This window comes from Pollachius pollachius, assembly GCF_949987615.1.
Source record: "Pollachius pollachius genome assembly, chromosome: 1".
Lineage (NCBI taxonomy): Eukaryota > Metazoa > Chordata > Actinopteri > Gadiformes > Gadidae > Pollachius > Pollachius pollachius.
The window spans coordinates 36,760,339-36,776,138 of NC_136934.1; the positions used below are offsets into that span (position 1 = coordinate 36,760,339).

General features: G+C 47.4%; 1 protein-coding gene across 2 annotated transcripts; it reads right to left on the reverse strand.

Annotated features, from left to right (window-relative positions):
* Positions 1 to 226: 226 nt before the first annotated feature.
* On the reverse strand, positions 227 to 13,434 carry lingo4b (leucine rich repeat and Ig domain containing 4b). Of its 2 annotated transcripts, none has more exons than XM_079757513.1 (3): positions 13,326 to 13,434; positions 3,736 to 3,868; positions 227 to 3,285 (listed from the first exon to the last, which is right to left on the reverse strand). In XM_079757513.1, the coding sequence occupies exon 3, from the start codon at positions 3,271 to 3,273 to the stop codon at positions 1,459 to 1,461; it is 1,815 nt and encodes a 604-aa protein (XP_079613639.1). In that variant the 5' UTR covers positions 3,274 to 3,285; positions 3,736 to 3,868; positions 13,326 to 13,434; the 3' UTR covers positions 227 to 1,458. The 2 variants fall into 2 exon arrangements, with proteins under 2 accessions (XP_079613639.1, XP_079613640.1); XM_079757514.1 differs by lacking the exon at positions 13,326 to 13,434 and adding an exon at positions 4,232 to 4,250.
* Positions 13,435 to 15,800: the final 2,366 nt, after the last annotated feature.

A 15,800-nucleotide genomic window follows, 5' to 3' on the forward strand; every position in this document is an offset into this window, starting at 1 on the left:
GGAAGACATGGCTCAGGAGTGAGGAGGAGGAAGGAGTTGTTCAAGAAGCTTCAAACAGCCCTCGGAGGATCGGAGCCCATGATAGAATCGTTTGCTCATTTGGTATCGTAACATAAACGTGAGGCAGTTGAAATACAAGCATTTAATATTTTGAAATAAAAAAACAATGAAGCAATAACTTAAAAATTGAAGAAAATAGCAAAAGAAAAAAATATTTGTACAGCGTCAATGTGTGTGATCTTTCTTTCCTTTTTTCCACTGGCAGTACAAAGTGTTGGTGTGCCAGTCCGTTTCCACACCTTTCCTTTAGTCCAGAGTAGAGTGTGACGTTGGTAAGGATTAGTAATCCTCAGAGCTCGACAAATGGAGAGAATAAAACCCCTTGTACAAAAACGCCCTTGACCTGTATGCCACATACAAGATAGAAATGATTACACGATGACAATGTTGCCCAGGCACATTTGTTTATGTTAGTGCTGCATTTGATGTGATATTCGCAAATCTGTAAGTAAAAAAAATCATAAAAGTAAGGGCCTGTAAACATAAAAACAGCATGTAATTCTTCTAATGTCCTAAAATCCTTAAAAAAAAGTTTAAAGTTGTCTTGTTAAAAAACAGCATTAATTATGAAATGCGTAACCTATGAAATTATATCCAATGATTTCTTATATACAATGAGATATACCTTATACTTTGCAGTATGCCATCAATTACCCACTCAAAGGATCAGTGTACCATATACATATTGCCGATATGCATATTGCCAAATTCACATTCAAATAACCAAGCCAAGTAGACAGCTATCGAAATGTAAATGGCTGGCAACTCTACGGTCTCAATTCCTCATATCGTTATCAATCAACGTCTTGTTATCTTGTTAGAGAGTGCCTGAGTGCTGACTGGACACCGTCTGAAGTGATAGAGCGCGACTAGGCAGAAAGAGTTTGGCCCTCAGGTCAAAGGGCGTAGTACTTCCTCGGCCTGCATTGGCAGTTCAGACCACTCGTCAAAGAAAGCCGATGAATCAACACTAGATTTCTATAGGATTATGCAGGTTGATTATTTTACGCTAAGTTAAACATTAATTGCCATGCAACACATGTGATGCTTCCAAACTCTATGAAGACAGCATTGCTTTTCTTATTCAATTCTACATGCGACAGTTAAGGGGATACTTCATTAGTTTCTGTAAGTAAAGATCAATATAAGCACAGCAAACATGAGACAGACCTGCTCCCACATATTCACCGGTAATTACATTTCTAGTGAAGTGATCTTCATTCAGCCACAAGTGTGCGCCGCAATTGAACACCAATTCCTTTTAATTTGCCTCTTGATGGGGGCCGCAGCCTTCTCGATGCGGAGCTCAATGGCCTCAACTGTCCCTCCGGAGCACCTGTACTTCCCGGAGATGCTCCTCTCATTAAACGCCCTCTGATCCCCTCTTCCTCCTCCGCCTCAGATCAGCTTCATGGTGAACCTGCCTGCGTCGGCGCCATCGCCCCCTCCCCCCATGGAGGAGCGGGGAACAAAGTCGATGGTGGCAGTGTGCTTGATCTGCCCTTTGCTCTGGCTCCAGAAGAACATGAACACGAAGCAGATGGCCACCGAGCTCAGGAAGGACAGGAATCCCATGGTGGTGGCGATGACCAGCGTCTTGGCGTCGAATGGGTACGGCTTGGCGATCTGAGCAGAGGAGTTGGTGGCGGCGGCTTGGGAGTACGGTGCCTCCTCTGAGTAGAAGGTCAGGGTGCGGTTGCGGGAGAAGCCTTTCACCTGCAGGTTGACGCTCAGGGTTTCGTTCCCGGCCGCGTTCCCCGCCACGCATCGGTACGCGCCGCTGTCCTGCACTTGAGCGAAGCGGACCTCCAGAGACCCGTTGGACAGGATCCTGAGCCGCCCCGTGGAGCTGAGCACAGCCTTGCTGGGGGCGATCCAGGTGATCGCCGGGGCCGGGTCCCCGTCGGCTCTGCAGGAGAAGAGCACCGTGGTGCCTTCCTCCACTCGGGCCTCCTGTGGCCTTCGGTCGGCTATCCGGGCAGGCCGGCAGGTGAACATCCTGGGCAGCTCCTTCTCCGAAAAGTCCCTGAACTCTCGCTGCCGGACCGCCTCAGGGGACACACAGGTGGGCTGTCGTCCGTCAAAGTTTAGTCTCAACCGCCGCCGCACCACCCACAGCAGCCGGCAGTCACAGGCCAGGGGGTTGGCATCCAGCCTCAGCACCTGAAGGTTACCCACCGAGTGGAAGGCACTCTCCTCCAAGGTGCTGAGCTGATTGGATGTCACGTTGAGCATGCGGAAGTAGGCCAGTCCCCTGAAGGCCCCAGGCTCTATTCGTAGGAGACTCCCCCCTGCTAGATGCAGCTCCTGGAGCCTCAACAGGTCCCCTAGCAGGTTGCCCTGGATGGCGGTGATGGGGTTGTAGGACAGGTCCAGGAAGCGCAGGTAGACCAGGTGTCGGAGTGCGGCATAAGGGACGGCGCTGAGGTTGCAGTTGCTGATGACCAGCGAGGTGAGGTTGAGGCCGATCAGGCTGTTGCTGGCCAGGGTGTCCAGTGCCGGCCAGTGGGAGATCTGCAGGCTGCGGAGGCGGTGGAGCCGGCGGAAAGCGTTGTTGGTCAGCATGGAGATGGAGAGCCGCAGCATGCGTAGATGTGTCAGGCTCTGGAGCTGGGACAGCGCCTCGGTGGGGATGGAGGTCATATTGCTACGGTCCACATTGAGCTCCTGCAGGCTCTGCAGGCCCACGAAGGCCCTCTGGGAGATGAACACCAGGTCGTTCTCCCCCGCCTCAAGGAACTGCAGATTCACAGTTTCTCTGAAGGTGTAGTCCAGGAAGACCAGGATCTCATTCTCGCTGAGGTCCAGAAAGCGCAGGTTCGACAGGCCTGAGAACACCCCGACAGGGATGATCTTGAGCCGGTTGTTCTTAACGTGGAGAGTCCTGAGGTTGTGCAGCCCCTGGAAGGCCTCCACCTCAATCATGGAGATTACGTTATCGTTGAGGTTCAACTCTTGAAGCTGTTGGAGACCAAAGAACTGGCGGCGTCCAATCGTCTTAATCTTATTGCTGGATAAATCCAGCCGTCTGGCATCACTTGAACACCCCTCTGGCGCAGATGTCAGATATTTTCCAGAACAGTTGACTTCGCTCGGGTCCGGGCGACAGACACACCGCGCCGGACAGCCCCGAGCGAACACTGCGACCCCCCCGGACTGGAGCAGCAGAATGAGGCTCCATGCCCCCCATCGGACGACCAGCTCCACAAACATCTTGCTTCCTTCCTGAGGAGGAGTGACATGAGTCCTTATTATTCGTATTTCACATTACGTATTAAAAATTTAAAACATGCACTTTGCTCTGCCTCTGTCATCGCTTTCTTTCCATAGATATTCAAAGCGTCATATTTGAAATAATAATAAAAACCCATCTGCTTCATTAATCAAAATACATTTTCTTCATTCATAATGTCACGTAATGTCCGATATTTTGAATATCATTGAACATTTAATGTCATTGAACAATATCCATTTGGAGTGGAGTAATTCAAGGATGAGTGTTATGCACTTCAGCACTGAAACAAAAATGAATAACAATTGAAAAACGATGCAAATCATGGCTGCATAAAAAGGTGACATACAGTTTATGCATTTAAATAAGCTCTTAACAGAAATATGTATATTTACAGGAAAATATGTGCATTTAATGTCTATTCATCAATGCTATAAACCTACCCTTGTAATGAGTGGTGCAGATTTTCATAACCACAGTCAGTCAAGTTAAAACCAGGGTTGAGTTGAGGACATCGGAGAGATGCGGTTCCGTTTTCAGCATTGTCTTACACCAGGGCCTGTAGGCAAGAGAAAGCTGAAGAGAGACACACAGAGAGGGGGAGATTGATAGATATTGTGAGAGACAGAGACAGAAAGACAGTGAGAGAGAGACACACAGACAGGGAAAGAGAGATATCAATTAAAGACAAATGAACAGGGAACAAGATGTCTTTTGGATTACCACTTAAGTGTGCAACCTTTTAAAGAAACACTTGTTTCCAAGCAGTGTTATGGCGTGGATGCCTTGGAGGACACAGCGGGAGATATAAATTCGAAGTATGAGTCATTAAGCAGAGTTTCCAGCTGATACTTGACTTCGTCTCTGTGTACTGAGGACAACAAAATCCCTACTGAACCTATTACCAAAGAGAACCTTCCACGGCTGTTCGGGAGCTACCTGCACGCAACCCACATAGCAACATGCCTCGCAGCGAGCCGGGTTCAACTCCCACCGGTGGTCCTACTGCTGCATGTCATCCCCTCCCGCCTGTCTTTCTTCACTGCCTCCCTGTCCATGGAGGCATACACAGCGCATACAACTATTAATAGAAGAAATTGATAGTGAGAATAATAGGTCAGTTCAGTGAAGCGATAGTGGGTGTGCTCCGGTTTCAATGGACAGTGTCCTCAAAATGGTGACTTTGTGAGGCAGCGGCAGATAAGCCCATAGCGGGAGAACTGAGGACTGCTGATTGTTTCCTTTCATTGCAAAGCAGCTGATACTGAATATAATCCTACAGAGAGAGTGTTGAGATGATCCACACTTGTATATTTTGTTTGGTAAAAAAATGAAAATAACAATCAGCGTGGAGTGCTGAAAACAAGTGGAAGATAAGGTCTTGTTTATTTTCCATAGTTTGGATGGTTTTAAAGAATGTTTTATTTTCTGCTATCAAAAGCAATTTGTAACTGAATTGAATGAGAAAATATAAATACATATAGATAATATGTTTTTCTGAAGTGACTGTTTGAAATATTGATTATTTTGAACTAAACTAATCTACCTTGGCCATACAATAAATTATATAATCTTCTGACAGACACATTCTAAGAGTACATGGACATGTTTGTCATGCATGAGAAGCAAGAGAGCACAAATAGACAAAAATACAAAATACATCTGATTTGTATTTGATTTGCACAAACAATCATGAAGATAAATAAATGTAGAATAAAATAAATACCCATTAAAAGCCTTCCATGATTGCCTTCTTCTGTTATAAGTCACAAAGTTAGCAGTCGTCCAGATCGGATGTTGCTCTGCTTGCTTGCTGAACTTTGTGGCAGTTGAAGCCTCTGTTTGCTGACCATTATGCTCATTGACACACACACCCACAAAGACTTGCACACAAACACTGACTCCCACCACAACCCCCTTCCACGCTTCCAAACACACACACACACACACACACACACACACACACATATACATCCAACCCCCCCCCACACACACACACACAAACACACACACACACACACACACACACACACACACACACACACACACACACACACATACACAAACACACACAGTATTTTGGATGGCAACAGGGACATAACAGACCAGTGTTGCTCTGATCAGCGCAGGAACTTTGATGACATTCTCACACCCCCCCTCCCCCCCAGCCTCTATCGTTATGTTTCTCCTCTTGGAAGGGGGATTCAGTCATTACGTGTGCTAATCCCATACTCTGCACACTTTTTTCCAGCGTCCACCACCACCAAAACCCTCTCGCACGCCATTCCGCAAATGCAGGATCGAGAGACAGGGTCGGGCAGGTGTGTTTGTGATCTATGACGTTCACATGTCACAATCCAGTCCAGAGCTGCCAGGGGCCCAGGGCCAACCCCGACATCCCATCCCATCCCCCCCCCCCCGACCTGTGGCTCTCTGGCCTTGGCAAGTCCTAAAGCTGGATGGCAGCCAGGGGTCGCAACCCTAGAGCCTGACGAGAGCTGACCCCCGACCTGTGATGCATGCTGCGATGTGCGATCCCTAAGGGGCCCTGAGGCTAAGGGGTCGGGCGGGCCCTCAATGTCAGAAGAGGAGTTCTGAGTTGTTTGCTCACGCTTTAAAACTCTGCTCTACGGGCAGAGAGTATAGGTGTCGTGTTGTTTTTTGTCGTGTTTCTGTGTTTGGATGATTAACTGGATGTTCTGTTTCCGAAGACAATAAGTCTTGGATGCTGCTGCACAATAACTCACCTCGGAAGAATCCTCCCAGGTGCACTCCCAGCTAACATCTTCCCCTGTTCACCCACGCTCAACGCAGGGGCTGTTTATATGAAACCTTGTCTTTATTACATATCTTCTTCTTAGACGCAGCTCACGGAAGCCGTCACATATAGCTATAAATATTCATCACACTGTAGCACAAACCAGGAGGGCCGCTGGAAAACAAACAATACACATGATGCCGCGGTACCCGCTGTCTGCTGCAAGCCTTTGGGAGAAGTCTCTCTCTAAAAAACACCCTGAAAAATCCTCTGCTGGTCCAGATCCAAGCCGCATCCTTCTCTTACCTAACACCCGTCTCACAATGCCAAACACAAACAGCATTATTGGAGCTGGTTGGATGGACCCTTGGCTCAGACAATCTCTCCTTGGCAGGGCGCAGCATTGTGTTGTGTGTTCAGCGCTAAAGCTACTACTGACTCAGTCTTTCATATTCACAGCCTTTATTCATCTGTCAAGCACAAATCCAACCAAACAAATCATACAGTGTACTACAATACCACATAAAATAGAACATTAACAGAATTTTGACTTTGAGAGTTCGCAAAGCTTTACATTTTGATATAAAATACATGTATGTCCTTAAAAAGCACTGCTTCTTAAAAATAAATCTTCTCAAAAAAAGTTATCCCCATTCACCAATAGGTTCTAAATAAAATTGGAAAACTGCTTCGGTCCTTTATTATCCTCAATTGAACCGGAACAGAGGAAATGCCATTTCAGATAATACATTCAGCAGAACGTTTAGGTTCTGTGGTATTTATAGCTATTGTATTATCTTAGAGATGGAAGTCGCCCCAAGCTTGCCAAAAGTTTTAAACCAAACCTTATCTGACATTTAGCAGCATGCAGTGCAACGGAAAATGAATAACAGACGGTTTGCACTTTCTGACAACCAAGACCTCAGGCCAAAAAGAAAATATAAAAATCCATGAGCAATTCAATAGGTGTGGGATGTTTTACACAGCAAACGCACACGTGGAACACGGCAGACACACGTTGTAGCTGAACTCTGTGTAGCCTAGGGAGTCTTTATTATTTTCTGTTGTTGACAGCTCTAGTGGAAAGCGTTCTGCTTCATGTCCCATCTGACAGAGAGCTCAGAGTCCAGCTGTACTTTTGGACACTTGACTGAGTGCTATTCCTAGCCCGAATCCCCAATTAGGGCAACTGGAACAACAGTGAGGATCAAAGAATGTGGTTGGTATGTGTGTGTGTGTGTGTGTGTGTGTGTGTGTGTGTGTGTGTGTGTGTGTGTGTGTGTGTGTGTGTGTGTGTGTGTGTGTGTGTGTGTGTGTGTGTGTGTGTGTGTGTGTGTGTGTGTGTGTGTGTGCGTGTGTACACGGATGCACCTACACTCAATTCCGTCAACAACAGTGCACACAAGCACCTGCTGTAGCCTGGCTTAGTTTAGCATAGCTCAGCATAGCGAGACGCAGCGCTCTAACTACCCGTATGAAAAGCTTATTGTTCTGTCTGATGTCTGTCTCCCAGTCTCGCCACTCCCCCATCCCCCTGTGGCTGAGATAAGGAAAGGCCACTAACACCTCTCTATGCAGCACCTGACCTATGGATGCAAACACTGCATAGGCACTGGTGGTGGGGGTGGAGTTGGTGGTGGGGCTGGTGGTGTTTGTGGTGGTGGAGTTGGTGGTGGGGCGTGGTGGGCGTGTTGGGAGTAGGGGTTCTGATTGGTTATTTAAATTTGGCAAGTGTGTGTGTTGTTCTAGCTGGAAGCTGGCAGTCGGTGTCAGACGTGATTATAGTCAATTGTTGAGCCTTCGAGACTGTGTGACTGACTGTGTTCCTGCCAATTTAAAGAATTGGTGTCGTGCGGTTGTTTGGGTTGGTTTGTTTTCTTTGGGAGAGAAGGGATGGATATTTCCTCACATTTAAGGATCTGGATGGGAAAACTGATCTTGTTGAAAAAGGCTGCCTGGATGTGTTTCCCGTCATTAGTAGTCATTATTCGTGTGTGTGTGTGTGTGTGTGTGTGTGTGCGCAAGCCTGTGTGATGGAGTGGTAGAAACCATGTGATGAAGAGAGAAAGACAGACAGACAGACAGTAAGATTGACACACAGGCAGACTATAGTCTGTAAGGTGCACACAAAGACAAACAATCAGATTCAATTGGGGCCTTGGTGTCAGAATCAGAGTGTTTTCATTCCCCTCAAGTGTTACGTGCAGAGACAGAAGTGGGTCGCAGTCACAGGCCCCCATCAGACAACTCTCTGCTGCACCCCAAGACTCACATCAAGCGTACTCCCCAACCTGCTGCACACACACACACACACACACACACACACACACACACACACACACACACACACACACACACACACACACACACACACAGCCCTACTCCTCCTCCACTGAGTCGATTCCTGATTCGGAGACGGCGAGGAGGCGTGGGGAGGAGGAGCGGTGTGAAGAGGAGGAGCGGCGCGGGGAGGAGGCATGGGGAGGAGGAGAAGGCGTGGTGTGAGGAGGAGGCGCGGTGTGAGGAGGAGGAGGAGCGGTAGGGGGAGGAGGAGCGGTAGGGGGAGGAGGAGCGGCGTGAGGAGGAGGCGCGTTGTGAGGAGGAGGAGCGGCGTGAGGAGGAGGAGCGGTAGGTGGAGGAGGCATGGTGAGGAGGAGGAGCGGTGTGAGGAGGAGGAGCGGCGTGACGAGGAGGAGCAGTAGGGGGAGGAGGCGCTGGCAGGAGCCACGGAGTGAAGAGGAGAAGCGGGGGGGAGGCGCGGCACCGAGAGGAGGAGCGGCGTGAGGAGAAGGCACGGGGAGGAGGTGCTGGGAGGAGGAGCGGAGCGAGGCGGAGGAGGAGTGGGGAGGGGGTGCTGGGAGGAGGCGCTGAGCTCGAGGAGGAGGAGCGGTACAGGAGGAGAACGTGCGGCATGGGGAGGAGGCGCAATCCGAGGAGGAGGCACGCCGCGGAGAGGAGGTGCGGAGTGGGGAGGAAGCACACCGAAGGAGGTGCGGGGCGCGAGGCGCGGGGCGGGAGGCGGCGCAGAGCGAGGAGGAGGAGCAGCGTGGGGAGGAGGCGCAGGGCGTGGGGAGGAGGCGCCTGGAGGAGGCGCGGTGCAAACAGTGGACTGCATTAATAATAGCCCTCATAAATGAGCGAAGGGACTGGGTCTCGTCGCCGTGCCGATTGCGACGTGACAAATTAGGTCGTCTCATCTCGCGGCTGCTGCTAGGAGGGCGGGGGCTGGCTCCACCCAGGTGGCCGGGAGGAGATTGATGGGGGTCAAACTTTCACACCGGCAGCTGATTGATGCTGGGACAGGCAGAGGGTCCCTGGGCTTGGGTGGGCCGTTCCTCGCGTCTGAGGCGTACATGGAGACAGCCCGGGTCTCTGTAAGACGTCACAGCGCTCCATGCAGACACCACACACTTCTCTTTGACGCGATCGCTCCGAGAAGTAGGACGCCATCAGACACTGTTGTACTATTTAGTAGACACTTCTACTGGTGAATCTGACTTCTGAAGTAGGTCTGAGCAGCAGTGCGTGTCTTGCCTGCAGGTGGACTGCTTAGATCGGGTGTTGAACCCGGAAGCTTTTGGCTGTGTGTCCAACACCCTGACCACTACACTACCCTGACTCTCTGCATAGTAGGATTGCTGTGTATCTTTTTTTTGTTGAAATACAGCAATACGAACATCAGATGCAAGCCACAAAATAAACAGGAAAAGCTTGATTTGTTCATCACTGTGTTTCAACTGATTAAAGTTGAAACACACAAGTCAACTACTTGTTTTTGTCACAGGGAACAAAATCGGTTGAGATTGGGTGTAGTAGTTCCCCTGTTTAATCCCCCCCCCCCCCCCCCCCTTCCCCCCCTCACACCAGCTGACACACTTACCGGCTGGCCTGGTAATCTGCTAAATAGTGCTCTGTGGTAACACCTCGCTTGGACAAAGACAGAGGGAAACAGGAGAAAATAACACGCACACAGTCACGCACACACAGTCACAAATGATGGTGACATATAGAGGTCTGTGGTAGATTAAACAAAATGGACACCAAGCGCGCTTTGAACTGTAACACCAGGGATGTTTACTCTTCAAATCAAAGTTGTTTTGGCGATTGGGAATGACCTCATTCAATTCAGAGAAATCAGTTAATTTAATTATCGAGAGATTCTGAGGTTGTTATACTGTGGCAGAGAGTTTAAACAGTCCAATGGTTTTATCCATAAAGCAAACACTACAATTACTATGATTGTTACGACTGCCTAACATGCACAAAATGTTTGAGTTCTAGCAAATAATACATGCATTAATATTCAAAAATAACGCCACTTAAACCAAAGACACATAGGACATAGCTTTTGGCAACTGGTCTTTCCTTGGCCTGCATAAGTTGACCAAGCAATCAACACAACACACAACCAATTAACCAATTTACTAATTATCCCTCACTTCTACTACTAAATATTATACTACTATTACTACTATCAGCTCTACTACTACACTACTGTGGCTGCTCCTCTACTACTAATATGACTACTAGGCTGACTTCTACTGCTAATACTATTACTAATACTATTTCTACTAATACTTGCATTATGATGAAATATAATCTCTGCTGAAAAGTAAGATGTAAATTGGAATACTACTATTTCTCAAAAAACAAATAGTTTGATTAGCACCGTGCGTGACTGACAGAAAAGGGTCATTTGGGGCAACCGCATACAGTGTGATGATCATGTTCAGGACTTGTAACCAAGGCTACCATCTAATATCTTGTGTCTGAGAGAGACTCAACCTGGGACTTGTCCACCTGTTCTGTATGCTTTCTGCCTCAGCAGTATGCCTCTATGACCTTGTTACACAAGTTCTATGAATATGCTGGATTTCATGTTTTTTCCACTGTGCCAACAATTTGCCAACATAATTTGTTTCATAACTGTGGAACAATCCAATTATAGCTCAGGCTGACCCGGATTCATTTAATTTTTCTTCTTCAAATGTTTTGTTTAGAAGGGAGGACCTGCAAGCTTCAGACCAATATAACAACCAAAAAATAAGTATTCTTCTCATGCCATGCATCTCCCCGACAAGCAAAACAACTCCAGCAGATCACACATCCAACCCACGTCATCAGAGCGGTAGTGTGCATAAACAATGAGCATAAAGAGGGATGGTATCATGAGAATTATATTACAACAACATAGGCCGTCGGCTGCCCGAAGCCATGCCCCCCCCCCCCCCCCCCCACACACACACACACACACACACACACAACCACCCTAACCACCACCCTAACCACCACCACCACCACCCCTCCGGCAGCACTCACTCACTCATTCATGCCTTGGTTCTCGTGCATGGATGAGACTGAGATGCCTCTGTGTGATCTACAAAAGAGCCTCGCTGGTCCGTGTCGGGTTGAGCTGAGCAGGGCTGTGAGTCACTCTGCTGTAGTGCCTATATTATAGTAGTAGTGGCAGGACTGCATGTCTGAAGGGTCGATGTTATGAACAAAAGTGCTCCAGAAGGGGAATAGCGAATGATGTCATAGGTCGAAAAAGCAACGTAGTACAGCACAATGGTGCAGCCACGTACAAAAGTGAACTTCTGATGAAATTATAAAATAATGGTTTCGGTAAATGGGATTATATAATATCACGTCTGTGTGTGTCTTTGGACATGCTCAATGTGTGTGTGTGTGTGTGTGTGTGTTTGTGTGTGTGCACAAGTGTATGTGTGTGTATGTATGTGTGTATGCTTGTGTGTGTGTGCATGTGTTTGCATGTGTGTGTCTGTGTGTGTCTGTCTGTGTGTCTGTCTGTGTATGTGTGTGTTTGTGTTTGTTTGTGTGTTTGTATGTGAAGAGTTGGTGTACCTCTGTAAATGTGCATATGTTTGTGTGTGTGTGTGTATCTGTGTGTGTTTGTTTGTGTGTTTGTATGTGAAGAGTCAGTGTTCTTCTATAAATGTTTATATATGTGTGTGTGTATGTTTGACTGCGTCTGTGCGTCTGCGTGTGTCTGTGTTTTTTGTGAGAAATGTGTGCATACACATTTCTCATTTCTCGTGTGTGTGTGTGTGTGTGTGTGTGTGTGTGTGTGTGTGTGTGGGTGAATTGCATGTGCCTGCTTGTGCGTGTGCATGTGCACATCCTTCCTGCACATTGTGTTACACGGAGAAGTTACTGTGCGACCGCAGTTGCAAGAAGGTCAGTGCCGCAATATAATTCTCTATCATTGCACAATACCATCATTTCTTCTAATGGGAGTGTGACTGTGCCAGGAGCCTGCCTCACCCCTCTGGAACATTCTCAATAATCACTGGGTCCATCCTCCCAGTCTGCACACTCATCCCCGTGACAACAAGCAACACTGTGTTTAAATCAGCGCAATTACCTTCCTTCCTCTGGACCGAATTCATCTAGATCAGACACGAGCTACCATTACGGAGCAGGTAAAACGGTTATCAAACAAGGGAGGGGGGACGCAAATAGCCCCCTCCTGTGCATCAACGAGTGTCCCCTGATTAAATGGCCCGTTTGGCTGAGTCCCATGCCTCAGATCCTTGGCAATCTCTCGAGGTGGATCTATGTTCCAAGGCAGGCACACGCTTCTCAACCGCAATATGCGTCCTCGTTATAGGAAAGTCGAGACGGGAGAGAGATGGCTTCAACTTGCTTACGGTCACTCACCCCCCAACCTTGATGAGGTAAAATAAAACGGGCTGTAATTGTAGCTTTTGACTTTGATTGATTTGTTATTTGCATTTCTTTACTTTTTTTCTGTTTATCTACGAAATAATTGTAGTGGGAAGAGTTAAACGGGATAATGAGGAAGTTATAAAAGGGCATGGCACGTCATGCCCTTAAAAGGGGAGCGGGGGGGTAAGGGGGGGTCACCATAATCCGGATGAGGCGCAGTTTGAAAACATAGTCCTACACTTTCAAATGTTGCGACCGATCAAACATTTAGGCTAAAGAAACCGACAGACATGATGGTCACGTAAATAGTAGAACATCAGTAAAACAGCCGAGGTCATTGCATGAGACGGTAGTGGAGGATGAGAACAAACCGTTTCCCTGTAAACGGCTTACATTTACATTTGTGAAGATTTTCGACGTTGTATTTCTGTATTGTGAAGTATTTTTGCGCTTTGCACGTATACAGTAATTCAGCAAAAACTGTTGCCTATAACACATTTGCGCGTATAGCCTGCAGCCAATGTTAAAACAAAACGTTCGCTGTTCGACCTGCTTTCATATGATGAATTCAACAACTTATCCTACCAGCTGAAGGTTTCACTGAGGTTCCATCTTCTCCATGTTCTCCATCCATGGCAAACACCACAGGTGAATATTCCTTGCGCTGCTTTCAAACACTTTGGGTTTCGGCGGAGTTCAAACCAAACTATTTCACTTAACGTGCGCTCCTCTTGTTTGCTGCATTTGATGGACCTAAGGGAGTTTAACAAGTCTATCGCTAGTCGAATAATTGAGGTCGACTTCTTGATTCTCCTCTGACGCTTTTAAAAGCCCGCCTTCCCTCCCCCGTCCCGTGCCCTCTCCGTGGTGATGATCTGATCGGCGCGCCGCGGGGGGAGTCGCGCTCGCCTCGTCCGCATTCGGAGCTGTTTACGCGCGTGGAAACTGACCGAGTAATGAATCTGTTGACAACAAAAATACGTTTCGTTTTAAATCAACCTGCAGACCGAAATAACATGCTCGCAAATGGCAGTGAAAGAAAAGGTTGTCTACGTCTACCGCAGATGCGTAAATAGTATGGTGAGAGCCCTGCCAGCTGTGTGTGTGTGTGTGTGTGTGTGTGTGTGTGCGTGCGTGCGTGTGGACGCGCGCCCGTTCGTGTGTGTAAGTGTGTCTTTATCCGCTTTACTGAGTGAGTGTTGGCACTGTCCAGAACAGCAGGCTACAATACAGTCACGTCGTGAGTGTGCCGACGTTGTGTTGATGAAGTGGACAGACAGACAGACAGACAGACAGACAGACAGACAGACAAACAATCAGACAGACAGACAGACAGACAGACAGACAGACAGACAGACAGACAGACAGACAGACAGACAGACAGACAGACAGACAGACATCTCGGGATGGAATGGCTCCTCAGCTGTAACAAAAAATAAACCTTGGAAAAACCCGTAACTCTAAGCATTCAGACACACACGCAGACACCCACCCACCCACCCACCCCCACACACACACACACACACACAAACACACACACACACACACACAAACACACGCAGACAAACACACACACAAACACATACACACACACACACTACAGAACGTCCCATTAAAAAAACAAACACACACGCACACACACATACACACACACACAAACACACACACACACACACACACACACACACACACACACAGTGACAGACAGAGGCACCACTGTTGAATCATCACCTAGGATTTAAATAGCAAAATGTTTCATCGCCTATTCATCAGGAGGTCAAAGCTCTTATTTGACCATCGCAGTAAGTTTATCATGGAGATTATAGTAATAACGTGACTGCCTTTAATAATACACAAAGCATTTGGGAGGGATGAGTTTGCAACTTCATTATTCATTAAACAAGTATGGGTATTAATACGGCCTTACTTTCTAATCAATGACAAATATTATAAGACCCAAATTATGAGAAAGCGATAGAGTTTCTGTATATATTTTATTTAGAGAAATCCCTTGCACTGACAAGGGATCAGTTTGTTTATGCTGTAAGCTAGTTCTGTCTCATTTTAAATTAATAATTGAATTATCTTGCAGTATGTAATACTTGATTGTGGTTTACTTTCATTACATACATCTCTCACACTCCTTCATCTCAGTGTCTCACTTGTAACCAAGCCCTGGTCAAATAAACGATGCATGAATGCAAGTATTAAAGGAAAATAAAACAAGTTGAAGTTACTGTTGATCAAATAACAGAGTGACTGAGCGGTCTGTGCGTACTGAATAGGATCATCCCCCAGTTTTTTTCAACTGGTGGTATTTTGCCACAAACCTTATTTGCTCCAGTGAAGCAGGTAATGAAAGATTTGCGTTCACAGCAGTCAGGAAGACTCACAACTTTGCCACCAACACAACAGTTACCAACAGTGACGGGGAGAGAAATTGCTTCTCTCCCCAATAAGGTGCTGTTTGAGTGTGAAGATAGTCCCCAAGTCATTGTAAAAAGCATTTGCAGCATTTTTGAACGGGGAAACCAAAACAGAGGGAGGGGAGGACTGGGTGGAGAGGGGACTGAGTTTACTTTTCCTCATCGATGACAAAGCTCTTCACTGTAATGTTAAAACAGACACCTAAAACACAGCAGCCAGAGGACATGAGACAGCGATCACTCTCCTCCCATCGGTTACACTCATCGGAATAGTACACGCATAAGCCGCCAGATATGAAATATGAATGTCAAGTCCTACTGATCAGAGAACAGCAGGCGAGTGTGAATGATTCATCAGCAGCCAGCAGAAGAGAAGCAGAGCCGAGGGTGCAGTGGCACAGCCGGGTTGAAGAGCGACACCCAACTCTTGCTGCATTGTTGGCTCTTTGTGTGGATCCTGCCGCTTCATAACCCCCCCCCCCCCCCCCCCCCCCCCCATTGTTGTCACAATGTTGCAGAGATGTGGACTCGAGAAACATGACTTGGACTCGAGTCGGACTCGAGTCATGATTTTGATGACTTCAGACTCGACTTGACAAAATTGAAAAATTACGACTTGTACTCGAATTAGACT